Below are 23,768 nucleotides of genomic sequence, written 5' to 3' on the forward strand. Positions count from 1 at the left end.
TGGAAGTTTGGAAACTCATGGAACCAGGGGCTGTTGTGGCACTGAAGAACCAGCACAGCTGCTGCACCTTGTCCCCTGCCCTGCACAGCTCCTTGGGAGGCACGGCAGGAGCCGCACCCTGGGAACCTTGGGAATGCCCCTCTGAGATCCATGGCACACACTCCCAGGGGCTGGAATTCCAGTTCCCAGCCAGGAAAAGATGTTCCTGCCCTTGAAGGCAAAGCTCTTAAGGAAGAGTCAAAAGCCAAGTGGAGCAAGATCTTAGAGTGCCATTTTACTGCCAGCCTTCATAATTTCACCTCTGGTTGTCGTACTCCATGGATTGGGACTTAAATCAGGGCAGGGTCTTTGGTGGGAGCTGCCCTGGGTCAAAGGGGACACTGAGAGAGTAACAGAGCAGGCAAAGGAAGGCAGGAGAGAAAGGAGGTGTTTTGGTTTGGAAAGACAGGTGTCTTCTGTGGAAAGCAGGAGCCTCCCCTGAAATGAAATAATGTAGAATTTTTCAGAATTGTCATAAATTTGAAATTAAAGGGGGCTCACAGATAAAAATATGGGAGCAGGAATAACTGTTTTTTATTAGGGAATAAAATAGAACTATAAAATTAACAATGCAGTAAACTGAATTAACACTGACAGTGACAAAATATAACCTTTTTGGACAGGGTATTGGCCACAATCCAATTGGAATTGTGTCTGCAGTCCTGCAGGAGTGTCAGGTGTGGTTCTGTTGGAGAAGTGATCCTATAAGAAAGGGTGTCTTCCTCTGAAGAGGAAGAGGCAGCTGTTCCTCTGGGAAAATCCAGCCCAGAAAAAGCTGTGTTGGTGGGCCAGAATCTCAAGACTAGATGCAGGTAGGAATGCTTGGCTCCTCCCTCTGGGCGGGGCATCTCACAATGGGATGTTATAGTTCTTATCAGTCATGCAGTGACATTCAATAGCCCATTATCAGCAGATGTCTCCCCTGAGGGAGGATTGATTGTGGAAGAGATAAGGAAAAACTGCCCACTTAACACAGGACAACTGCCATACAGATGGCAAAAAGAACACATCTTGCTTTTCAGTCTGGGACAGGAGGCCACAAAATCAGCTGAGAAGGTGGCACTCTGAAAAGCAAACCAGAACTGACAGAAACTGAATGGGACAGAAATCAGTAATTCTGAAAGTTTTATTTATTATAAAAATAAATCACACCCACCCAGCCCCACACAATCCTGACCCCACAACCTCAAATTTGGATCTCACTTCTCCTGATCACCTTCCAACCCCATCTCATCCTGGAGGCTGAGGAATTGAGCAATTTTGGCATGGGACTGAGGTGGGAACCAGCCATTTTGAGGTGGGATTGAGTCACTTTGAGGTGACAGACCAATCCACCTTGGCTTTTGGAGTGCAAAGATATGGAGAATACTCCCAGATATCCCCCAAGAAGCCACAAATCCTCCAGAATATGTTCCCAAACAGTAAATTCCACCTCAAATACCTCTTAAATGGTGGAACTTCTGACATCTCTGGTCCATACTCTTTTTAGTCATTTTTCAGGTGTTTTTAAGTGATAAAGACAAATCAGAAGTAAATTAGGGCCAAACGAAAACCAGAGACCCCTTGAGCATCCCCTGGACACTGGACAAAACAAACTCAGCAGAAATCAAATTTAACCCTCCATAAAATGCCTTGAGGAAGATTTGCTCTTCCCACAAGTCATTTCTGATGGAAACACAAATCATAACATTAATCGACCAACAACAGAATAAATTCTCTGGCAATTCCAAATTTCATCAGTTTCAGCACAGCTCCAGCTCAGATGCTGGCAGGTTCCAAAAAAAACCCAAAAAAAACCCATAGAAATTTGGCCCAATACAGATTATTAAAAGGAAGGGAAAGGTCTGTGTAGCTGTCACAAAGGTGACAGGGACCAAGGAAATAATGCTTCTCTCCCCAAAGCCCGTGAATTCCGGAGTTATTTGGGAATTTAGCTACTTGAGCTGGGCTTCTTGTAGGATTTAAGTAGCCTTGTGTTCCTCACTTTGGGGTGAATGATCCTTGTCAATCTGGCTGGTATCATTTGGTCCCTTTCCTCCAGTGATTTTAACAGACTTTTCAAAGAAGGAAAACAAAATATTTTCTTTACACTGGCCACTCACAAGAGCAATTTTTTTCATAAGTTCTCCCAAAAGTCACTCAGAGGAAGCTGCATCCAAGTTTCCAAGAGTTCCTCCTGAAAGAGCCAGAAGGTCCTCAGAGGAGAGAACCATGCTGTTGTCAAAGGAACTCAGGGTCAGACAACAGAGCCCTGAACTCACTGTACAAAATAATGTTGCAATTCTGGATAATAAAATTGTTAAGGAGATGCCTCTGCCCCAATTAAGGTGCTCACAAGACCAAATCCAAAGTGGATTTTATTGACCAGTAAATGTGAGGTAGAGACAGATGGAAAGAAAGAGACGAGAGAGCAAAGGAGTGACAGAGACAGAAATCTCCCCTGAAGCGGGGCAAGTGTGACATTGTCCCCTGTGTGCGTGGCCTTCCCAGGGTGGGGGTTTTACACCTGAGCCAGTTTGGGTAAGGGGGGTGGTGTTCACCCCCCACCCCGAGCAGGGATTGCCTCACTGTTTCAGGTTTCAGTGTCAGATGTAACCAAAAGTGTTTTCAGTCACCATCTCCATAAACTGTTATCAACAGGTGGGGCAGTGTTCTTTATCTCTTCCATGGCTCAGCCCTGATAATGCCCTCCAGGGGCCATCTTCTGTTAATGGGCCATTGAGTGTCACTGCAGCACTGATAAAATTACATCATCCCATTGTGGGATTCTCCGCCCAGGGGGAGGAACCAAGCATTCCTACCTGGATATAATCTCACCATTTGCAACACCACAACCACCTTTCCTACTGCATTCCCAGAGGACAAGAGCTCCATAACCACCACTGGACCTGCAGAGGAAGACCAGACCCTTCTACAGGATCACTGCTTTGACAGAATCACGTTCATCACTCCAGCTGGACTGCAGCCACCATTTCATCAGACTGCTACCACCACCCTGACCAACGGGGTGTCAGGTTATATCCTGACTCTGTGAGTTTAAAGCAGGGTTTCTGTATCATTGCCTTGATCTTAATTTTCTTACTAATTGTCATTCTGGCTTAGACTCTCTCCCTGGTTTGCCTTCAAACCAGTACAAAACTCACTGTGCTCATCCCCTGTTTTCCTCCCAAAACAGGATTTCCCATACCCAAATATTCACCAGATGGAGAAGAAGGTTGCAAGGAAGAGGAAGATGCCCTGGGACACTGAGGCAGGTGAGGAGGAAGTCAGTGCCCCTTTCCCCTTCTCTCCTGCTCCATCTCCCAGCCCAGCACGGCCCCCAGCTGCAGGACAGCCCCGCTGCTGGTGCCCTCCTGCCGGAGACGCACTGGGGGGATCTCCTTGCCCTTTCCTGTGGCATGGAGGCAAATCCCATCCTCTCTCTATCCTTCCTCCCCCAGACAAGGAGCTGAGGATGGAGAGCAGGAAGGAGAAATCCCCATGGCAGAACCTCATGGAAGAGGCCATTTTGAGCAACTCCACAGTGCAGCAACCCAACGGGGAGGAAAATCCCTGGAGATCTCACAGGAGGAGGTACTGCAAACCCAGCCCTGGGTGCTCTGAGGAGGAAAGGTCCGCTCTGGGCCAGGAAGGTGGGCAGAGCTTCAGCCAGAGCTCAGAGCTGGTGGTCCCTGAGAAGCTTCCTGATGGGGAGAAGCCCTACAAGTGCTTGGAGTGTGGGAAGAGCTTCAGGAAGAGCAACAGTCTGAAACTGCACATGATGATCCACACTGGGGAATGGCCCTACGAGTGTGGGGAGTGTGGGAAGGGCTTCAGCTGCAGCTCTGCCCTTATCAAGCACCAACGCATCCACACTGGGGAGAGGCCATATGAGTGTCCTGAGTGTCAGAAGAGGTTTAAGACCAGCTCCAATCTCTTCAAACACCAGCGGATTCACACAGATGAAAGGCCCTTCCGCTGCCCTGACTGCGGGAAGGGCTTCAAGTGCAACTCCGACCTCATCATACACCAGCGCATCCACTCTGGCGAGAGGCCCTACATGTGCCCCACTTGTGGGAAGACGTTTAACAGCAGCTCAAATCTCCTCCTGCATGAGCGGATTCACACTGAGGAGAGGCGCTTCCTTTGCCCCGACTGTGGCAAGGGCTTCAAGCACAAGTGCAATCTTGTCAGCCACCAACGCATCCACACTGGAGAGAGGCCCTACTTGTGTCCCCAGTGTGGGAAGAGCTTCACCCAAAGCTCTCACTTGACCAAACACCAACGGAGCCACAGGTATAGGAGGCCCTGAAAATTCCCCAGCTGCAGGAAGAGCTTCGTGCACTGCTCCAGTTTCATCCCCCATTGGAAGACCACATTGGGAAGAGCCCTGGTGATCCATGTTCCCTGTGATCCATGCTAGGAAGACACCTGTCCCTTTTCCTGCCCCTGCCAATGACCTGATGTGGGATTGAAGAACATGAGGGTCTGGCCATGGCCCTGTCACTACATTCACTCCCACCTCAGGTCATTGCCAGGGGCAGGAAAGGGACTCTCTCTCTGTCTTTCCCTGAGGAGACAGGTGTACTTTCCATGCAGGAGGAAACACGTGGCCAGGAAGATACAATTGATGGTGATGTGGTTTTCTCCGTAAATAGTTTTTCTTATCCCTTCTGTTTTCAATATTTTTTCTGTTTCTCTTTGTTCCTTATCTTGTTGCTGTTCCCAGTAAATTGTTCTTATCCCAGCTAGGGATCTTTCCCTTTTTTCCTTCAATGGAAGGTGGGAGGGCAACGAGCGCCAGCAGGGTTTTAGCGAGAGCAGGAAATTGGGGAATCCCATTCCTGAACCCCGGCCCCTGGAAATGGAGCATCCCAGCTGGTGCCAGCCCTGGTGGCCATGGCAGCAGCCTTGGGAGCGGGTCCCTGGCTGGGACTGAGGGAACCTCTTCACTCTGGTGCCCAGGGACAGGAGTGGAGGGAGTGGCTGCAGCTGAGTCGGGGCAGGCTTAGGTTGGATCTCGGAAAAGGTTTTTGCCCAGAGGCTGCTGGGGCACTGCCCAGGCTCCCCAGGGAAGGGTGACAGCTCCAGGGCTCTCTGAGCTCCAGCAGCGTTTGGACAGCGCTGCCAGGCCCAGGCTGGCAGTGTTGGGGTGTCCTGTGCAGGGCCAGCAGTTGGACTCGAGGATCCTGATGGGCCCCTCCCAGCTCAGCCAATTCTGTGGTTCTGGGATCCCATGACCCTGGGGATGGGAGTGCCAATGGTTGCCATGGCAACGGGCTCCAGGCCTGAGCTGGTGTCCATGGCAACCACCCCTGGCATGGGGTCTCCATGGAGCTGCCCAGGGACTGACCATAGCAACAGGGGCTGGGGATGGTTGCCATGGAAACTGACCATAGCAACAGGGGCTGGGGATGGTTGCCATGGAAACTGACCATAGAAAAATGTTTCCTGGAGATGGTTGCCATGGAAACTGACCATAGCAACAGGGGCTGGTGATGTTTCCATGGGAACTGACCATAGCAACAGGGGCTGGTATGGTTGCCATGGAAACTGACCAGAGCAACAGGGGATGGGGATGGTTGCCATGGATACTGACCATAGAAACAGGGTTTTCTGATGATGGTTGCCTTCTAAGGATCAGATTTGTTACAGGACCTCAGATGGGTTCCATGGGGACTTTCCAAGAGTCTCCAGGCTGTTCAAGAGCTGGAATGTCACACACAGAGACAGGGGCTCCATGGAGCCCTCCCAAGGGTTTCTGGGGATGGCAAAGAGCCGTGTGGTCGGAGGCAGTCACAGCCATTCCATGGTGACATCCCAGGGCACCTTGGGCTGCAAAGGCACTGATCTGTCACAGGCACTCACGGGGGCTCCACAGTGACATCCCCAGGCTGCCAAAGAGCCAGGATGTCACAGGTACTCACAGGGGTTCCTGTCATGGGCAGAGAGGGAGCTTCAGGCAAAAGCTTTATTTCATTATTGGAGAAACTCCTGCTGAGTCATGAGATGGAGACACACAGCAGCCACCATGGTTTCTAAAAGCCCTGAAGAGCCCCCAGACTTCTAAAATTCCTTTTAAGAGAGGAAACTGGGAGTGACTGGATCCAATCCCGGCCCCAGAATTTGTCAATGGTTTATGTATAAACAATTGGACAGGTAGAATTGAACAATTTGTCAATGCAATTTTTCATACAGGATTAATGATGTAATACCAGATATATTTATATAAATACAATCTGATAATGACTAGACAGTAAGCTCTTAACCAGAGTTATTTACTCCACAGTCCAGAATCTATAACAATTATAGGATATTCTGCTCTAGGAAGCAATTTTGAAGTCAGCAGGGCCTTGCTGGAGTTGTTTGAGCCCATTGCAGGCAGAGCCTCCTGCTCCAGCAGGAACTGCCTTTCCTGTACCAGGAGCAGGGCAGGTCCCGCTGCAGGAACAGCCCCAGGCCAGCCCCAGCACAGGGAAGGCCTCGGGCACAAGGGCAGAGTGCCGTGCTGGGAGCTGTGCCAGGGACAGCCCGAGGCACCAAAGGCACCTTGGCAGCAGCAGCTGCTTGCAGGGCATGGCCAGAAGCCTCCCTTGCAATCCGGCCTGGTGGCCAGCGCTGCAGAGCTGCTGCCTCAGGGCTCATTTCTGGCTGGGCTCTGAAAAGCCACTTCTGCTCCAGGAGCCTGACTGGGAAGCCATTGGCCCAGCACCTTGGGGACAAGATATTATCAACAAAACTCTTCATGCCAGCAGACACAAGGCAGGGGCAGAGGAAAGGGGAGAGCCAAGCCCAGGGGACAGGGCTGCCATGGTGATGGCTGTGAGGTCACTGCCCTGCAGCAGCCTGGCTGCCCTCAGCAGACATTCTGACCAGAAGAGTTGTGAGGGCACCCAGCACATCCCAGAACCCACACAACAGGAATTCCATCCTTGGGGAGGGGATTTCACTGGGTCAGGTTGCAGACACTCCCTGATTTTTGAGCATTCCTGGGATGGGAAATCCACTTCTCTGGAAAAAAAATTGCCGTTTTGTGCCACTCTCATCACTGTAAGTTATTTCCTCCGTCTAACAAATCTAAATTCTCTCTCGTTCAATTTAGAGATATTGACCATTGTTCTGTCACTGCTAGACTTGGGAGAAAATAACTTTGATAACTATTTTTCCATTTTCACAGATCTTGGGGAGGACCCAAATATCTCCCAAGATGGGGTTTGAAGGCTGCATCACATAACGAGCAGGTAGAGGCTGCAGGCTCTGGGCTCAGTTGTGTGCAGACTGAGGACAGAACAGGAGTAGCCTGGGAGGGATTGAAGGGTGGTTCCAGAGATGTTGGAGTTTTATTTCATTGTATAAAACAGCCGGAGAAAGAAATAATGGCACCAAAGGTGTGGAGTGCCCCTGCCCAATGAGGTGGGAATTCTACCCAGACACAGCATCTGGCGAGAGCGTGACTTAAAGAAGATTCCACCCCTCCACGCTGTGAGGTGTGCCCTTGAAATCCTGGGAAAAGACACTCCACCCTATCTGATCAAATGAGGAATGGCCCCAGAATGTTCTTCTTTTTCTGTACCCTTATTGGCTTAAATTGTGCTGCAATGTCCCCACTGTAGTTTTTTCCATTTATTGTCCTCCTCAATCCACCCCTTTGCAGTCTCCTGCTCCTCTTAATATTGGACCTTGATCCTAAACTCCACCCCTACCCTGTAATATAAAAGTCTTGACCCTACCACCTTGTTTCTTGTGTTGGTTCCCGGGAAAATGAAAAATCCTCGGTTTTCTAAACCAAGACCTGTCCTGTTGCCTTCCTTTCCCTGTTGGCCATTGGTGTCTGCCTGAGGTCTGAGACTCTGGGGCCTGGGGCAGTTGTTGTGCCCTTTGCTGCGGCGGAACACAACAGTGCTTTCCTCCCTATGGAAAAAAGAACCGTCCTTATCTATGCAGAAATGGCTGAAATTTGGCTTCCAACTCCCAAATTTCCTATATCCAAGGGATGCTTTCAGACAAAAGCTACCAGGACAGAGAAGTCTGGCTGACCTACGCGTCTGGTGGCCACCTTTCATCTGCCCCCAAAAAACCGGTGTTCCATCCTTTCCTTCCTATGGAGAGAACCATCCTACTACTCTGGGAGTCTATGTGTGAAATTGGGATGCCACCTCTAAAATTCCCTATATCCAAGGGTTCCTCCCAGACAAAATCTGTCAGTACTAGCAAGTCTGGCTGGCCTTGGCCTCTGGTGGCTGCTCCTGCCACACTGGGGCTCAGTTCTTTCCTTCCCATGGAGATCACTGTGACACTGTGGGCACCTCATGGAACCAAGGGGATCATTGTGGCACCACTGGAGCCCATGGAACCAAGGGGCCATGGTGACACCGTGGGGCTCCATGGACCCAGAGACCACCATGACTCTGTGGGGCCTGATGGAACCATGGAGAGCATTCCGACCCTTCAGGGCCTGGTATCACCAAGGGGGCATTGTGACACCTCAGGGCATCCTGGAAGCAAGGGACCATTGGGACACTGTGGGGCCCCATGGAAGCGAGGGAACATGGACCAGGTTTGGCTGGCTTGGCCTGCCAGGGGTCACCTGACAGGTCTGGCTGATGTTGGGATGCCAAGGGCTGCCTCTCATCAGCTCCTGGAGCACTAGGACTCCACACTTTCCTTGCTGTGGAAAAGAACTCTCCCTCTTTTCAGATGCTCATTGCCCAAACTGTTATTCTCCCTAAAAACTTCCTATATGCAAGGGAATCTCTCAGAACAAAATCAGGCAGCTCTGGTTAGCCTCTGGTAGTCACCTGTCATTCCCCCAGGAAACATTGTCACACTGTTCTTTCATTCCTGTGATAAAGAACTGGCCTTCATGTCCAGGGACCATGGCCTAAATTAGAATTTGGCCTCCCAAATTCTGTATATCCAAGGATTGCTCCCAGAGAAGAGTAGCCAGGACAGACAGGTCAGGCTGGTCCTGTCCGCTGGTGATTTCCTTAGACTCTGAGCTGAATGTTTTCATTTGAAAACACCTTGGAGAGGGCCCAGAGATCTCCTAAGGAGGGGTTCTGAGGTCTCGGGCACATGGCCACTACATATGGACAGAGGAGCTCTGTGCTCTGTGCTGCTGTGGTGGTTTTGCATCACAGAAAGGATGTCCTGAGAGAAGCTGCTAGCAGTTTCCTGTGTGTCTGACAAAAACCAATCAGTAATTGACTTTGAGAGTTGACAATCTGTTAAAGCACTAAGGAAGCTGCAGATGCCTCTGTGCAGACACAGGTTACAGATGAGAAAGCCTGGCTGGGTCTCTCTCCCTTCTGGCCCCACAGAGGTGCCAAGGCCGGCCCAGCCCCGTCTCAGCCTTCTGGCCTGGCTGCTGAGATCCTGGCCCTGCCCCAGCATGGCCCAGCCTGACACAGCCCCAGCGCAGCCGCTGCAGAAACCTCCATGGCAAAACAGCTCCGGCCACAAGCACCGAGCCTGGCCGGGCTCACGGAACCATCTGCAGCCCCGGGAGATATTGACTCTGCCAGTGCTGCCATCCTCCCTCCAGTGAGAGAAAAGGACACACGGCAGGCACACAGAGGAGCAACATGGACACACCGAGGGCAGGGAAGAGGAAGTTGAGTCCCAGATGGGAGGGATGAGGAGATGCCTTGATCTTGGGGCTGAAATCCTCTGGTAAAGCTATGGAGAAGGATGTCATTGATACATCAGACTCTCTTGTTCCCCGTAAGGCATTGGAAAGTAAGGGGAGATGACTTGTTTCAGCAAAGGCCTCCATGCTAAAGTGTGCAAATGTTGAAGTAGCTGTGATCCCATGAGAAGTTTGAACACTGAAAGAGAGCAGAGTGATGAGACCCTGTGCCCCAGGGAGAGAAAGAAGACCTCTGTTCCCAGAGATGAAGATGATTTCAAAAGGAGATGAAAAAAACCTTTGTTCTTAAACAGCTCATCTTGAAGCTAATACCCCATAAGTTGGCAAGGCTCATAAACACAGCTGTGGGAAAGGCTGTGAAAGAAATGGGAAGAACTTCACAATTGCAGATTTTCCTGAGCAGCTGCTATTAATGGAAATGAAAAGCCATTAGATAACTGTTATCTTGTGGATAAGTCTCCATAACATTAACAAGAGGAACTTTTCTGCCAAAGTGAACTGCAGAAAGACTATTCTAGATGGTACTTGGCTGAAAATATTAGGTTTTGTCTCTTTACATTGTCAGGTTTTATGGAGAGAGGAAGTGTTCTGAAAGTTTTCTTCTAATTCTTATTACACTTTATTTTAGTTATAATTTATGAACTTTTCTTTATACCCATTTAAAGTACTGAGCCTACTTTGCCTTTCTCCTAATCCTACCTCACAGCAGGAAATGAGTAAATACATTCTAGTAAGTGCACTGGTAATTAGCTAACACTGAACCCACAAAACTAATAAATGCATTGGCTGAGAAATCTCAAATTGCCAAAACAAAAGGACTACAGAAACTTCCTGATGAACTGCATGAGAGCAGAGGGTGATTAAGGCAGAGCCATGGTTTGTCAGGACTTGCTTGATTCTAATGAGCCCTGTGGTGCATTTAGAGCTGAGCCTTGGAACCTCAGGGCCTGAGAGGAGATTGCACAAACATTTCCCGGAGTCAAAGTCAACACCCAAAGTGTCTCAAGGAATTCATGGAACCCACTGAGGTTTGTCCCCAACACAGGCTCCTCATGGATTCCTTGGAGGAGAGAAATGGAGGCCAGAATGGCACAGAAACCTCTCAGATAGACTCAGTGTGGAAAGGAGAATCCAAAGTACCTTAAAAAGTATTTATAAGCCTAACAGGATGTCAGTGCCAAGCTCTCAAGGGACTCATTAAAGCAGATAACTGGGGCCATGATTGCACAAACCTCTCACAGAGTCTGTATCAAAAGGGAAACACCAAGTACCTTAAAAGAACTGAAATACCTTGAAGCATTAATGAGCCCCTATGAGTGTTGTTCCTGACAAAGCCTCTCCAGGGACTAAGTACAGCAGATAATTGGAGGCCATGATTGCAGAAAGCTCTCCAAGAACCAAGGCAAAAGCAAAAGCCAAAGTCCTTTGAAAAACCTGCAGTCCCTGGGAGCATGAAGGAGCCCCCAGGGCCATTCCTGACCAAGGCTCCCCAGGGACTCCTTCCAGCAGATCCTTGAAGCCACTGGGATGTGGGCTAGTGGGGGGATGCTGAGGGCAGGACCAGGGGTGACAGTGCCCAGCCTGGCTGGGGCTGTGCCAGGAGGCCCCAGGGCCTCAGGACAAGGTGTCTCCTCACAGCCCTTGGTGGCACAGACCCTGCTGTGCCCCAGGGCACCAAGACTTGGCTTCTCTTTGTCCCCACCTGGCATCAGTGCCTCCAGTTCTCTGCTCTGCCTGGGGCCTGGGGACATTTTCTCAGTCGTGTCCCTCAGTGGGACCCATTAAAAGTCCAAGAAACTTTGGAGTTGGATTCTGGAGAGGTTTCTGCAGCTCCCTCTCAGGGCCTGATGTTCAGGGCCTGAGCACAAAGCCCCCAGAGGGTCATTAAAATCCTTGTGCTGTGTCTGTGCTGCTGAGCTGGGCTGGGCTCCTGGCACAGAGGGTGATGCTGGTAACCAAGCAGAGCTTCAAAAGCACATTTCTCTTGCTGAGCAGCTCTTCTCCCAGCCCAGCAGGGCTGGGGCACTGCCTGCAGCCAGCCCGGGCACAGCACAGAGGCACAGAGAGCTTCAATCAGTCAGGGCTGGGAAGGGGCTGAGAAGTGCCTGGGGCAGAATCACTGCCAGCCCTTGGCACAGGAACCTCTGGCTGCAGGACAATGCAGCTGCAGCTCCTGCAGTGATCTCCTAAAGCTGGAACATCTCAATGCCCACAGACCCTGTGAATACAACTCTGAGTATTTCTGGTGCAGGGCAGGTGAAATGCTCATGAAGCTCTGACATGCTGAGGGTTTCTGATCAGCCATAGAATATTTCCAACAGAAGGATTTTGAAAAGAATTGAGGAAATTTTCTAACACTTTATATCCAATTTCCTACTGGATATAAAGGGATAGAAGGATAAATATTAAAGTATGATTATGAATTATTATTTATGAATTTTGACAAGTGCCTGAGACATCTGAATTGTTACTTTTAGGAATCAATAAGTTCATAGGAGATCCCTAATGTGCTTTCAGCCACTGTGCCCATGGACAGCAGCAGCATCACCTTTGCTGGAGCCATCAGGCTCAGTCTGAGCTGTCCTTTCTCCAAGCTGCAAACAGAACCTGCCCCCAGCCAGTGCCCTGCAAACAGGCAGGGTTCTGTCAGGCCAAGGAGAGTGCACAGAGATTTGGGGTCTGGGAGTGCTGGCAGGGAGAGATCAGGCACAGGGAAACAGCTGCAGGAGGAAAATCTCCAGGAAGCAGAGAGAAGATCAGGGAAGGGGAGAGAACGAATCCCAGAAATGCTGTGGCAGGGAGAGTTTAGAGATGTCCAGAGGATCCCCTCCAGTGCAGCCCCTCCCTCTGCACAAGCCCCCTCCCTCCTGTGCCCCAGCCAAGCCTCTGCCCTCAGGGCCGGGGCTCCAAGGCGTGCAGCCCCTCCTGTGCAGGCAGAGCTGCAGCAGAGCCGTGGGGCAGCTCTGCAGCCCCGGGCCCAGTTCCCTCTGCAGAGCACAGGGCTGGGAGCAGCTGCCCGGCACTGGGGGCTCTGGCAGGGGGCACAGCTGGCTCAGGGTGACACAGCTGTCCCCAGTGCCCGGCTCTGGGCAATGCTGGCAGTGCAGCCAGGGAAGGAGCTGCACCTCCCTTCATCCAGTGCCATCAGAGGGACACTTGGAAGTGTCCCTGAGATTTCAGTCCAAGCTGGGAGCTTCAATGCAGGGTGCAAACCTGTCCTAGAGCATCTCTGAGTGATAAGATTGATAGGTGAAGGCAAAGGTGTTTTGAGACTGAAAATGTGGTAGGGTTGGTGAAATGATCAATGTGAGTCCTTCGCAACAAATGTGGAGCTGGGCTGTGGTGGATCCATCTGCTCTCAGAAGTACCTGGGGGTTTTTATGGGAAAATGTGGGAAGGTGATCACCTTGCAGCTGATAAAGGGTAAAGCCGAGGGAAATCTGAATAGGTCAGAATGACAAAGCATACACCCTCACTCTCAAGTCCTCACTTTGCCTCATAGAACTCGCTCTGTTCTCCCTGCGGGAAATAGATATGCAGAGATTTCGATATCCAAGAATACTGGGGAAAATATTGGGGAGATTATAATGAAATCCCCATAACTCTTAAACACAAAATGGGTCTGTGTGTGCTACAGAGGAGGGTGTATGGGAAATGGCTTTGATTTTGGTTACAGGTATCTCCTCTATCTCTTCACTGTCCTTTCTCCATGAACAGGTGCCCATGTGCAGCCACAGCAAATGTCCAACAACAGCTCCATCAGCCACTTCCTCCTGCTGGCACTGGCAGACACGCGGCAGCTGCAGCTCCTGCACTTCTGCCTCTTCCTGGGCATCTCCTTGGCTGCCCTCCTGGGCAACGGCCTCATCATCAGCGCCGTAGCCTGCGGCCACCACCTGCACATGCCCATGTTCTTCTTCCTGCTCAACCTGGCCCTCAGCAACCTGGGCTCCATCTGCACCACTGTCCCCAAAGCCATGCACAATTCCCTCTGGGACACCATAAACATCTCCTACACAGGATGTGCTGCTCAGCTCTTTTTCTTTGTCTTTTTCATCTCAGCAGAGCTTTCCCTCCTGACCATCATGTGCTATGACCGCTACGTGTCCATCTGCAAACCCCTGCACTATGGGACCCTCCTGGGCAGCAGAGCTTGTGCCCACATGGCAGCAGCTGCCTGGGCCAGTGCCTTTCTCAATGCTCTGCTGCACACAACCAGTACATTTTCCCTGCCCCTGTGCCATGGCAATACCCTGGGCCACTTCTTCTGTGAGGTGCCCCAGATCCTCAAACTGTCTTGCTTCAAATCCTACATCAGGGAACTTGGGCTCATTGCTGTTAGTGCCTGTTTGGTATTTGGTTGTTTTGTGTTCATTGTTTTCTCCTATGTGCAGATCTTCAGGGCTGTGCTGAGGATCCCCTCTGAGCAGGGACGGCACAAAGCCTTTTCCACCTGCCTCCCTCACCTGGCCGTGGTCTCCCTGTTTGTCAGCACTGCAGTGTTTGCTCACCTAAAGCCCCGCTCCATCTCCTCCCCATCCCTGGATCTGTCAGTGTCAGTTCTGTACTCGGTGGTGCCTCCAGCCCTGAACCCCCTCATCTACAGCCTGAGGAACCAGGAGCTCAAGGCTGCACTGAAGAGACTGATGACTGGATGGTTTCAAGAACATTAAAAAGTTGGCCAATTTTGGCAAATTATTTGTAATAAAAGTCATCTTTGATACTTCTTGTTGTTTTTCTCTGGAGCTTCTTTTCCTTTTTTTTTATATTTTAATATTGTCGACAAAAAATGTCATGGTTTGTGCCATTTCTCATTTTGATTCTCTTCACCTTCCCTGTGGCCACACACTGTGTCAATTAGGGGCTGTGCTCTCAGTGGATGTATAGGAACTAAAGGATCTCCCAGCACAGTTTTCTGCAAAGATGTCATTTTGTTGCCTTCTCTGGAGCTGCAGCAGCAATGTCTGTGTGCAGAGCTGGGGCAGATCAGTGCTGGCACAGCAGCTCTGCTCCTGCTGGCCACACCATTCCTGATCCAGATCAGGAGCCATTGGCCTTCTTGGACACCTGGGCACACAGCTGGCTCATGTCTAGCCTGCTGTCCATCAGTCCCTGCAGGTCCCTTTCTGCCTGGCTGCTGTCCAGCCCCTCTGTCCCCAGCCTGTAGCGCTGCAGGGGTTGTTGTGGCCAAAGTGCAGGACCCGGCACTTGGACTTGTTAAACCTCACCTTGTTGGATTTGGGCCCTGGATCCAGCCTGTCCAGGGCCCTGTGCAGAGCCCTCCTACCCTCCAGCAGATCAACACTCACATCCAGCTTGGTGTCATCTGCAAAGATGTCCTTGGTTCCAAGGGGCCCCTCCGTGTCACAATGTCCCTTTGGTTACACCAGGCCCTGCACTGTCACACTGGTCTCCTTGGTTCCATGGACCCCAAAATGTGACAATGGACTCCTTGGTTCCATGGGGTTCACAGTGTCACAATGTTCTCATGGTGCCGCATTTTCACAGTGGCCCCTTGGTTCCATGGGGCCCCAGGGTGTCACAAAGGCCCCATGGTCACATGAGGTCCCACACTGTCACAATGCTCTCTGTGGTTCCACAAGTCCCCTCAGTGTCACAATGGACTCCTTGTTTTCACAAGGCCACACAGTGTCACAATGTCCTTCCAGATTCCCTGAGGCCCCAGAGTGTCACAGTGGCCCCTTGGTTACACAAGGTCCTGCAGTGTCACAGTGTCCCCTTGGTTCCATGAGGCCCCGCAGTGTCAGAAGGGCCCCTTCATTCCACTTGGCCCTGGACTCTCCCAATGCTCTCCTTGGTTTGGCAGTGTCACAGTGGTGAAACCCCTCGGTCACACGAGGCCCCGCAGTGTCACCATGGCCTCTGTGGTTCCACCAGGACCCAGTGTCACAGGGACTCCCTGGTTCCATTTGGCCCCAGAGCACCACAGTGGAGCCCTGGTTCTATGGGGCTGCACAGGGTCATCGTGGTCCTCTTAGCTCCACGAGGCCCTGCAGGGTCACAATGGTCCCAGAGTGTCCCAATCATCACAGAATGACAGAATCAAATAGGCTGGAAAAGACCTTTGGGATCATCAAGTCCAACCAATGCCCTAATACCGCCTTGTCACCCAGACCATGCCACTGAGTGCCACTGGAGAGGGACAGTGACTCTGCCACCTCCCCCCTGGCCTGCCCATTCCAATGCCCACTCACCCTTTCTGTGAAGAACTTCTTCCTCTTGTCCAGCCCAAACCTCCCCTGGTGCAGCTGGAGGCTGTGTCTTCTTGTCCTGCCCTCCAGCAGATCCACACTCACACCCAGCTTGGTGTCACCTGCAAATCTGGGGATGGTGGGCTCGATCCCCTCCCCCAGATCATCGGTGAAGATGTTAAACAGGACTGGGCCCAACACAGATCCCTGGGGACAGCACCAGGGACTGGATACCAGCTGGGTGCAGCACCATCTCCACCCCTCTCTGGGCCCAGCCTCCAGCCAGCTCTTCCATCTCCCAGACAGGAGGGAACCTGCCCCAGCCGTGGGCTGCAGCTTTTCCAGGGAATGCTGTCAGAGACAGTGTCCAAGGCTTTGCTGAAGTCCAGATGGACACATCCACAGCCTTTCCCACATCCACAGGTGGGTCACCTGGTTATAAAAGGAGATCAGGTTGCTCAGGAAGGACCTGCCCCTCTTAAATCCACGCTGGCTGGCTCTGACCCCTCGGCCATCCTGTGGCTGCCCTGTGGTGGCTCTCAAGGTGATCTGTTCCATAACCTTGCCGTGCACCGAGGTCAGGCTGACAGGCCTGGAGCTCCCCAGATCCTCCTTCCAGCCCTTCTTGGGGATGGGTTCACACTGGCACCTCCAATGCTCTGGGACCTCCCTGGTGAGCCAGGACTGATGGTAAATGATGGGGAGCAGCTTTGGGGAGCTCATCCACCAGCTCCCTCATCCCCTCAGGATGGATCCCATCTGATCCCATACACCTGTGAGCATCTGAGTGGCTCAGCAGGTCAGCAGCTGCTTCCACCTGGATTACAGGGGCCTGTTCTGCTGCCTGTGCCCATCTACCAGCTCAGGAGAACTCTTGTCCTGAGGACAATTTCTCCGTATATTGAAAGTTGAGACAAACAAAGTCTTAAATAGTTTTGCCTTTTCCTTATCTTTACTTACTCTATTTTTCTCTGCATCCAAAAAAGAGTTGAGGTTCTCCTTATCCCACGTTTTGCTATTAATTTATTCATAAAAATATTTTTTATTATTTTTCACAGAAGTGGCCAGGTTAATCTCTTAGTGAGATTTCACCTCTTTCCTTTATTTTCTGCATGACCTAGCAACATCCTTAAACATTTGTTAAGTTGCCTGACCTTCTGTCCAAAGTTGATGCACATTCTTCTTTCCCCTGAGTTCCCACAAAGTCTCCATGGGCAGCTAGGACAGTCATTTTCCTCACCAGGTCATATTTTTGCCACACTGGTACAGGCTGCTCCTTCCCCCTTAAGATTACTTTCTGGAACTCTGTCCATTCTCCCTGGACCCCTTTGTTTTTAAGGGCTGTTTCCCCTAAAAAATCAGTACCTGATTCAGTACTCCCCAAATCTGCATCCTAAATAGGCCAAAGGCTGTCCTTCCTAAATTCCAGTGTGGAAATTTTGTTGCTGCTCCTCCTTCTTTCACAGATCATTGAAAACTTGATTATTTCATGGTCCCTGTGCCCCAGGCAGCCTCTGACGCCCACATTTGATTTTCATATCTATTCAAATTGCATGAGGAGGTGCTTGGATTCAGTGTCAATAGGAGATTGCACATAACAGTGAATTAAAAGGGGAAAAAAAACCTAAATAGGACTTAGGAAATCTTTTCTCACTGACTTGCTACATATAATATATTTCAAATACACTTCTGAATTCTACTTAGCTGCAGAAGATTTGAAAACTTAGATCAAATTGTTTCCAGAGGCTTGATTCCTTAAGGTGTTCTGAATATTAATGAACCCTGGGGCACTGAATTCCTGAACTGAAGAGCTGAAGGCTGAAGAAGCCTCTGGAGCAGTAAAATTCAGCAGCAGCCTCCAAGTGTCTGAGGATGTCAGCAGCCCCCACTGAGGCCATCCCTGCCCAGAGGCCCTGGGGGAATGGGCAGACAAGGAGAGCGTCCCTGGGGCTGGGGCAGCAGAACTCAGAGGCACCAGCGGCTCCAGGTGGGAAATGGAGTGTGGGATGGGGCTGTGAAAGCCCTGCCTGGGCTGTGCCAAGCAGGACACACAAGCCCCGAGCCCCATTCACTAAAAAACTCTCTCAAGGAGACATTTAAAAGGAATGACAATAATTTGTGTCCTCTGAGTTGGATGCACTGGAGCAATACTATCAAGAGTTTCTCAGGAGCTCTAAACAACAAAACAGCCTTTACTAGGAAATTTAGAAAAATCAGAGAAAATTTGGCAAACATTTTAATATGGCATTCAATCAACAAAAAAAACTTCTCTAAGCATTAACTTGGCCCATTCAACTTCACAAACTCTAAGCCTGTTCAATTTAAAGTTAATCAATATTTGCAAGAGTACAGAAATAGAAGAGGTAGATACAGAAAGAGAGAAAAATAAAATACAGAGAAGCACATCTTGACCCTACCTCCTCTTGGATTCCAGCAATGTTCAGATGGAAATTCCAAGAGGAGGTAGGGTCAAGATGTGCACTTGCCTTGTGGTCAGCCTTAAATACCCCTTGGTGTTCCTGGGCCCTTCCCCCAGGTGGGACTTGGGGTCATTTGGTCACTCAGGAGCTGGGCTGGGGCTCCAGAGGTGGCTGTGGAGCATTGCCTGTGCTGTGCCAGGGACTGGCAGACACTGCTGGGCTGGGATAGAGGCTCTGAGGGGATTGGGATTCCAGGGCAGGGCAGGGCTGGGGTTCCAGGGCAGGGCAGGGCTGGACCTGCCCCTTCCTCCCCCACACATGAAATGTTTCCAGCCAACAATCTCCCCCAGTCTGTCACAATAGGCCATGTTGGAGGTGGAACCCAAATTTGGCCATGAGCACTTGGACAAGGACAGTTCTTTTCCATAGGAAGGAAAGCAGGGAGCCCCAGTGTTTCAGCAGCAGATGAGACCCTCCACATAACAAGGTCAGCTGGACGACTCAGGTGGTCCCCAGGAGGCAAAGCCAGACCTCTTTCAGGTTCCCTTGGTTTTATGGTGCCCCATAGTGTCACAGTGGCACCTTGGAACAGGGCCTTGATTCCATGGGCTCCAGCAGTGTCACAATAGCTCTTGGTTTGATGGGCTTCCACAGTGTGGCAATGGCCCCTAGGTTCCAGCCAGCCCTGCAGTGTCCCAAAGGTCCCAATGATTCCATGAGGCCCTGCAGTGTCCCAAAGGTCTCCATGGTTCCCCAGGCCCCACACTGACACGTCACTCCTCTGTTCCATTATCACTGCAGTGTCATAATGGACGTCTGGACCCTGGGGCTTTGCTGTGCCACAAAGGTCTCCTGATCTCCCCCGGCTCCACAGTGTCACAATGGACCATTGATGACAGGAGGCCCCTCTGTGTCACTCTGGAGCTTTGGCTCTCTGCAGCCCTGTCCTAGATTGCAAGGCAAGATGTATTCCATTGCCATCTGCTAGAGGTGTGGCTGTTATCTTCCCTTATTTGGGCAGTTTTCTTTATCTCTTCCACAAACCAACCCTCCCTCTGGCGAGATATCAGCTGTTAATGGGCTACTGAATGTCACTGCATGACTGAGAAAAGTGACAGCATCCTATTGTGAGATGCTCCGCCCAGAGGGAGGAGCCAAGCATTCCTACCTGCATATATAGTCTTGAGACTCTGACCTACCAGCACAGCTTTTTCTGTGCTAGATTTTCTGAGAAGAACAGCTGCCTCTTCCACTGCCTCTTCAGAGGAAGACTACACCCTTTTTCAATAGGATCACTGCTCCAACAGAACCACACCTGACACTCCAGGAGGGTTGCAGCCATAATTCCCAATCGGACTGTGGTCAACACCCTGACCAAGAGGGTGTCAGGTTGTATTCTGACTCTGTCAGTGTTGTTTTGGTTCACTGCATTGCTTATTTTATCTTTTTATGTTTTTCCCTCATAAAAAACTGTTATTCCTGCTCCCATATTTTTGCCTGAGAGCCCACTTAGTTTCAAATTTATAACAATTCGGAGGGAGGGGGTCTACATTTTTTTTCCCATTACAGTGGAGGCTCCTGCTTTCCTTAGCAGACACCTGTCTTTCCAAACCAAAGAAAGCCCTGCAGTATAACAATGAACCTTTGGCCTGATGGGGTTCCATCATGTCACAATGGCCCCTACGTTCCATGCTGCCCTGTGGTGCCACAATGATCTTCTTTGGTTGCCCAGTGTCACAATGGAGCGCTGATGACACGAGGCCCCACAATTTCACAATGGACCTTTGGTTCCCTGCAGCCCTGCAGTGCCACAAAGGCTTCTTGGTCTCACGAGGCCCCACAGTGTCACAATGGTCCTCTTGGTTCTGTGGTCACCCAGGGGGTCACAATGGTCTCACTGGTGCCGTGAAGACTCCCAGTGTCACAATGCTTTGCTTATTCCGTGGGGCCTCATAGTGTCCCAATGGTCCTCATGATCCCATGAGTCCCCTCAGTGTCACAATGGCCTCCATAGTTCCCTGGTGCCCCACAGTGTCACACTGGTCCCTTGGTCTCACAGGGCCCCACAGTGTCACAATGTCCACAGTGGCAGTGGATTGGAGGATGTAATTGCTACTTCTCTAACTTCACTGGTTAAACTAACAGTCCAGCATTTCTCCCTTCTTATAAAGAAGAATGTACAGCAATTATTATTTACATGAACAGTGCATGAGAAGTCTAGTAGAAATATGTAAAAATTAGGAGGCAGATAAAATTTTAAGGTAACTTTAAAACATTTAAAAGAGCATGTTGATATTACACTGCCTTCCTGTGATGTCGCACATGCCTGTGATGTCTCACAGCCTCCTGAGATGTCACAAGGACATTTCTGTGATGTCACACCTCTTCTGATGTTACACTGACATCTCTGTGATGTCACACTGATATCTCTGTGATGTCACACAGCTCTCTGTGATGCCACACAGACATCTCTGTGTTGTCACACTGCCCCTGTGATGTCACATTCACCCTGCAATGTCACAGTCAGTTCTGTGATGTCGCAGCCTGCTGCATGATGTCACACAGCCCCTGAGGTGTCACACAGCATCCTGTGATGACACATGGACATTTCTGTGATGTCACACAACCTCCTGTGATATCACACGGAGTCCTGTGATGACACACTGTTCCTTTGATGTCATACAGCTCTCCGTGATGTCACACAGACATTTATGTGACATCATATTGCCCCTGTGATGTCACACAGCTTCATTTGATGTCACACAGCCCCTGTCATATCATACTGTTGCACTAAACCACAAAATAACTCACATACTCATATGAAGATTAAAAGAGTAAAAGGAAGTAACAATTATTTTTTATTTTTGTACTATATGAAATTTAAAAGCGGCAATGGATTAGAGGATGTAATTGCTACTTCTCTAATTTCACTATTTAAACTAACAGTCCAGCAATTCTCTCTTCTTATAAAGAAGAATGTACATCAATTAGTATTTACATGAACAGTGTATGAGAAATCTAGAAGACATATATACCATTAGGAGGCATAGAAAACCTTAAAAATAACTTTAAAGCATTTAAAAGAGCATGGTGATATTACACAGCCTTCCTGTGACGTCACACAGCCCCTGAGATGTCATACACTCCTGTGAAGTCAGACAAACTTATCTGTCATGTCACACCCCCATGACATCACACAGCCATCTCTGTCATGTCATACTGTCCCTGTGATGTCACACTGACATCTCTGTGATGTCACACAGACATCTCTGCGATTTCATAAGGACATTTTTTGTGATGTCACACTGTTCCTTTGATGTCACACAGACATCTCTGCGATTTCATAAGGACATTTTTTGTGATGTCACACTGTTCCTTTGATGTCACACAGCTCTCTGTGATGTCACACAGACATCTCTGTGATGTCACACAGCCTCTGTGATGTCATAGATCCAGCTCTATGATGTCACCCTGTGATGCCATACAGCAGTGCTGTGATGTCACAGAAGACTCCATGATGTCACAAAGTCACCCTGCAATGACACAGCCTGCTCTATGATGTCACAGCCACCTGGTGATGTCACAACCCTCTCTCTGATGCCACAGAGCCACCCTCGATGATGGCAGAGTCTGATCTATGGCCTCACACCATATTCTGTGACATCACAGCCAGATCTGTGATGTCACAATTGCCTCAGTGATGTCACAAAACCCTCAAGACCTCAGTTACATTGAAACTCCGAAGTTCTTGTACTTTGAAAATATCCCTGTCAGGAACAGGACTGAGAAAGTGTCCCCAGGTTCCAGTCAGAGCAGAACACTGGAGGCACTGGTGACAGCTGGGGACAAGCAAGGGAAAGGTGTCTCTGGTGCTGAGCAAACCTGGATGTGTTTCAGGAATGCAAAGGGCCCAGGCCTGAGCCCCAGCCCCTGGCAAGGCAGATCCTGTCCCTCCCTCATTGCTCAGGGCTCTTCCCGGGATGGGCACTGGCATGTGGGGATGGGCAGTGCCAAGGGCAGGACCATGGGGCGGCCCCTGCCAGGCTGCTGAGCAGGGACAAGGAGGCACTGAGGCCCCAGGGCTGCAAGGGTCACTTGTCCCCTGGTGGCCTCAGGCCCAGGGCCAGCAGCCATGGCCAAAGGGCTGCACAGGTTGGCTCTGTCAGGGCCTTGCAGCTGCTGCACATCCCTGAGCCCTCTGCAGCCCAGGCTGTCCCACGGTGTCCCTGCTCTGCGCCTCTGTCCCTGCAGGCTGTCCTCACCCCCGGCTGCCCCACCTCGCTGGCCCTTCCTTTGCTGGCAGCTCTGCCTCCTGCTGCCCCTGCCTGGCCACACAAAGCCTTGGGCTGCTCCAGGCTCCTTCTGGAGTTGTGTTGCACCACAGCCCTGCCCTGGGAGGGAAATTCCTTTCTCCTGCTGTCCGGTCTGGGCCTCTCCAGCTGCCCTTGGCATTAATTCTTTCTTGCTCTGGCTGTTCTCTGCTATGTCAGAAGGATCCACCATCTCTGCAATCACCCTTCAATCCTTCCCAGGGCTCTCCTCTGCTCTCCTCTGTCTCCACCCCACTGAGCACAGAGCTCCTTTGTCCCTGTAGAGTGGTCAAGTGCCTGAGGCCAAGAACGCCTGGACAAGAGGGACAGTTCTTGTCTATAGGAAGGAAACCACAGAGCCCCAGGGCTTTGAAGGCTGATGTGAAGCTGTCACCAGAGGCCAAGGCAAGTCTGACCTGTCTGTACCTGCAGCTTTTGTCTGAAAGCAGCCTTCGGATATATGGGGAGTTTTAGGGTTGGAATTCCATTTCAGCTGTGGGTTCCTGGACTGGAATGACAGCTCTCATGGGAAGGAAAGGGTGGAGTCCCAGTGTTTCAAAGGCTGATTAGAGGCAGCCCCAAGGAGGGCAAGGCAGCCAGACCTGCCAGCCAGACCTGGGTTCAGGGAAGAATTCTTGGATAGATATAATCTGGGAGGCCAAATCCCACTTTTGACTATGGGCATTGGGACAAGAAGGACAGTTGTGTTCCATACAAAGGAAAGTACACAGCCCCAGTGTTTGAAATGCATATGAGACCTGGCCCAGGGAACCTAGACAGTCCTGGCAGGTTTTGTCTGGGAGCTGTCCATGATATAAGGAATTTTGGAGGTGGATTCTCAATTTTGGCCATGAAAGATATTTTTTTTCCATGGGAAGAAAAGGCACAGCCCCCAGTGTTTTGAAGGCAGATGAGAGGTAGCCCCAAAGAGGCCAAGGCCAGCCCAGAGCTGTCTGTCCTGGCAGCTTTCACATGGGAATAATCCTTGGATATAATCAAATTTAGAGGAATAATCCTAATTTCAGCCATGAACCCCTGGAGGAGAAGGACAGTTCTTCCCACAGGAAGGAAAGCATGGAACTCTAGGGTTTCAGGGACAGATGAGAAACAACCCTCAACACACCAAGGTCACTTGGACCAGTCATGCAACCCCTGGAGG

The 23,768-nt window shown here is 50.5% G+C and overlaps 2 protein-coding genes across 2 annotated transcripts; both read left to right on the forward strand.

Annotated features, from left to right (window-relative positions):
* The first annotated feature begins 3,121 nt into the window (after positions 1–3,121).
* LOC146767126 (uncharacterized) lies at positions 3,122–4,466 on the forward strand. The gene is made up of 2 exons (XM_085581114.1): positions 3,122–3,293; positions 3,480–4,466. The coding sequence occupies exons 1-2, from the start codon at positions 3,242–3,244 to the stop codon at positions 4,328–4,330; spliced, it is 903 nt and encodes a 300-aa protein (XP_085437240.1). The 5' UTR covers positions 3,122–3,241; the 3' UTR covers positions 4,331–4,466.
* An 8,941-nt stretch (positions 4,467–13,407) lies between these two features.
* Positions 13,408–14,663, forward strand: LOC146767127 (olfactory receptor 14J1-like). Its single transcript, XM_085582374.1, has one exon. The coding sequence runs from the start codon at positions 13,408–13,410 to the stop codon at positions 14,338–14,340; it is 933 nt and encodes a 310-aa protein (XP_085438500.1). The 3' UTR covers positions 14,341–14,663.
* Positions 14,664–23,768: the final 9,105 nt, after the last annotated feature.

This window comes from Lonchura striata, chromosome 5, assembly GCF_050655825.1.
Source record: "Lonchura striata isolate lonStrDom1 chromosome 5, ASM5065582v1, whole genome shotgun sequence".
NCBI classification, from domain to species: Eukaryota; Metazoa; Chordata; class Aves; order Passeriformes; family Estrildidae; genus Lonchura; species Lonchura striata.

Excerpts from the sequence above, each read along its gene's own strand:
- LOC146767126 (XM_085581114.1), top strand. The coding sequence starts at position 3,242 with ATGGAGAAGAAGGTTGCAAGGAAGAGGAAGATGCCCTGGGACACTGAG. Across the intron at positions 3,294-3,479 it reads GCCCTGGGACACTGAGGCAG|ACAAGGAGCTGAGGATGGAG; the intron begins GTGAGGAGGAAG and ends TTCCTCCCCCAG.
- LOC146767127 (XM_085582374.1), top strand. The coding sequence starts at position 13,408 with ATGTCCAACAACAGCTCCATCAGCCACTTCCTCCTGCTGGCACTGGCA.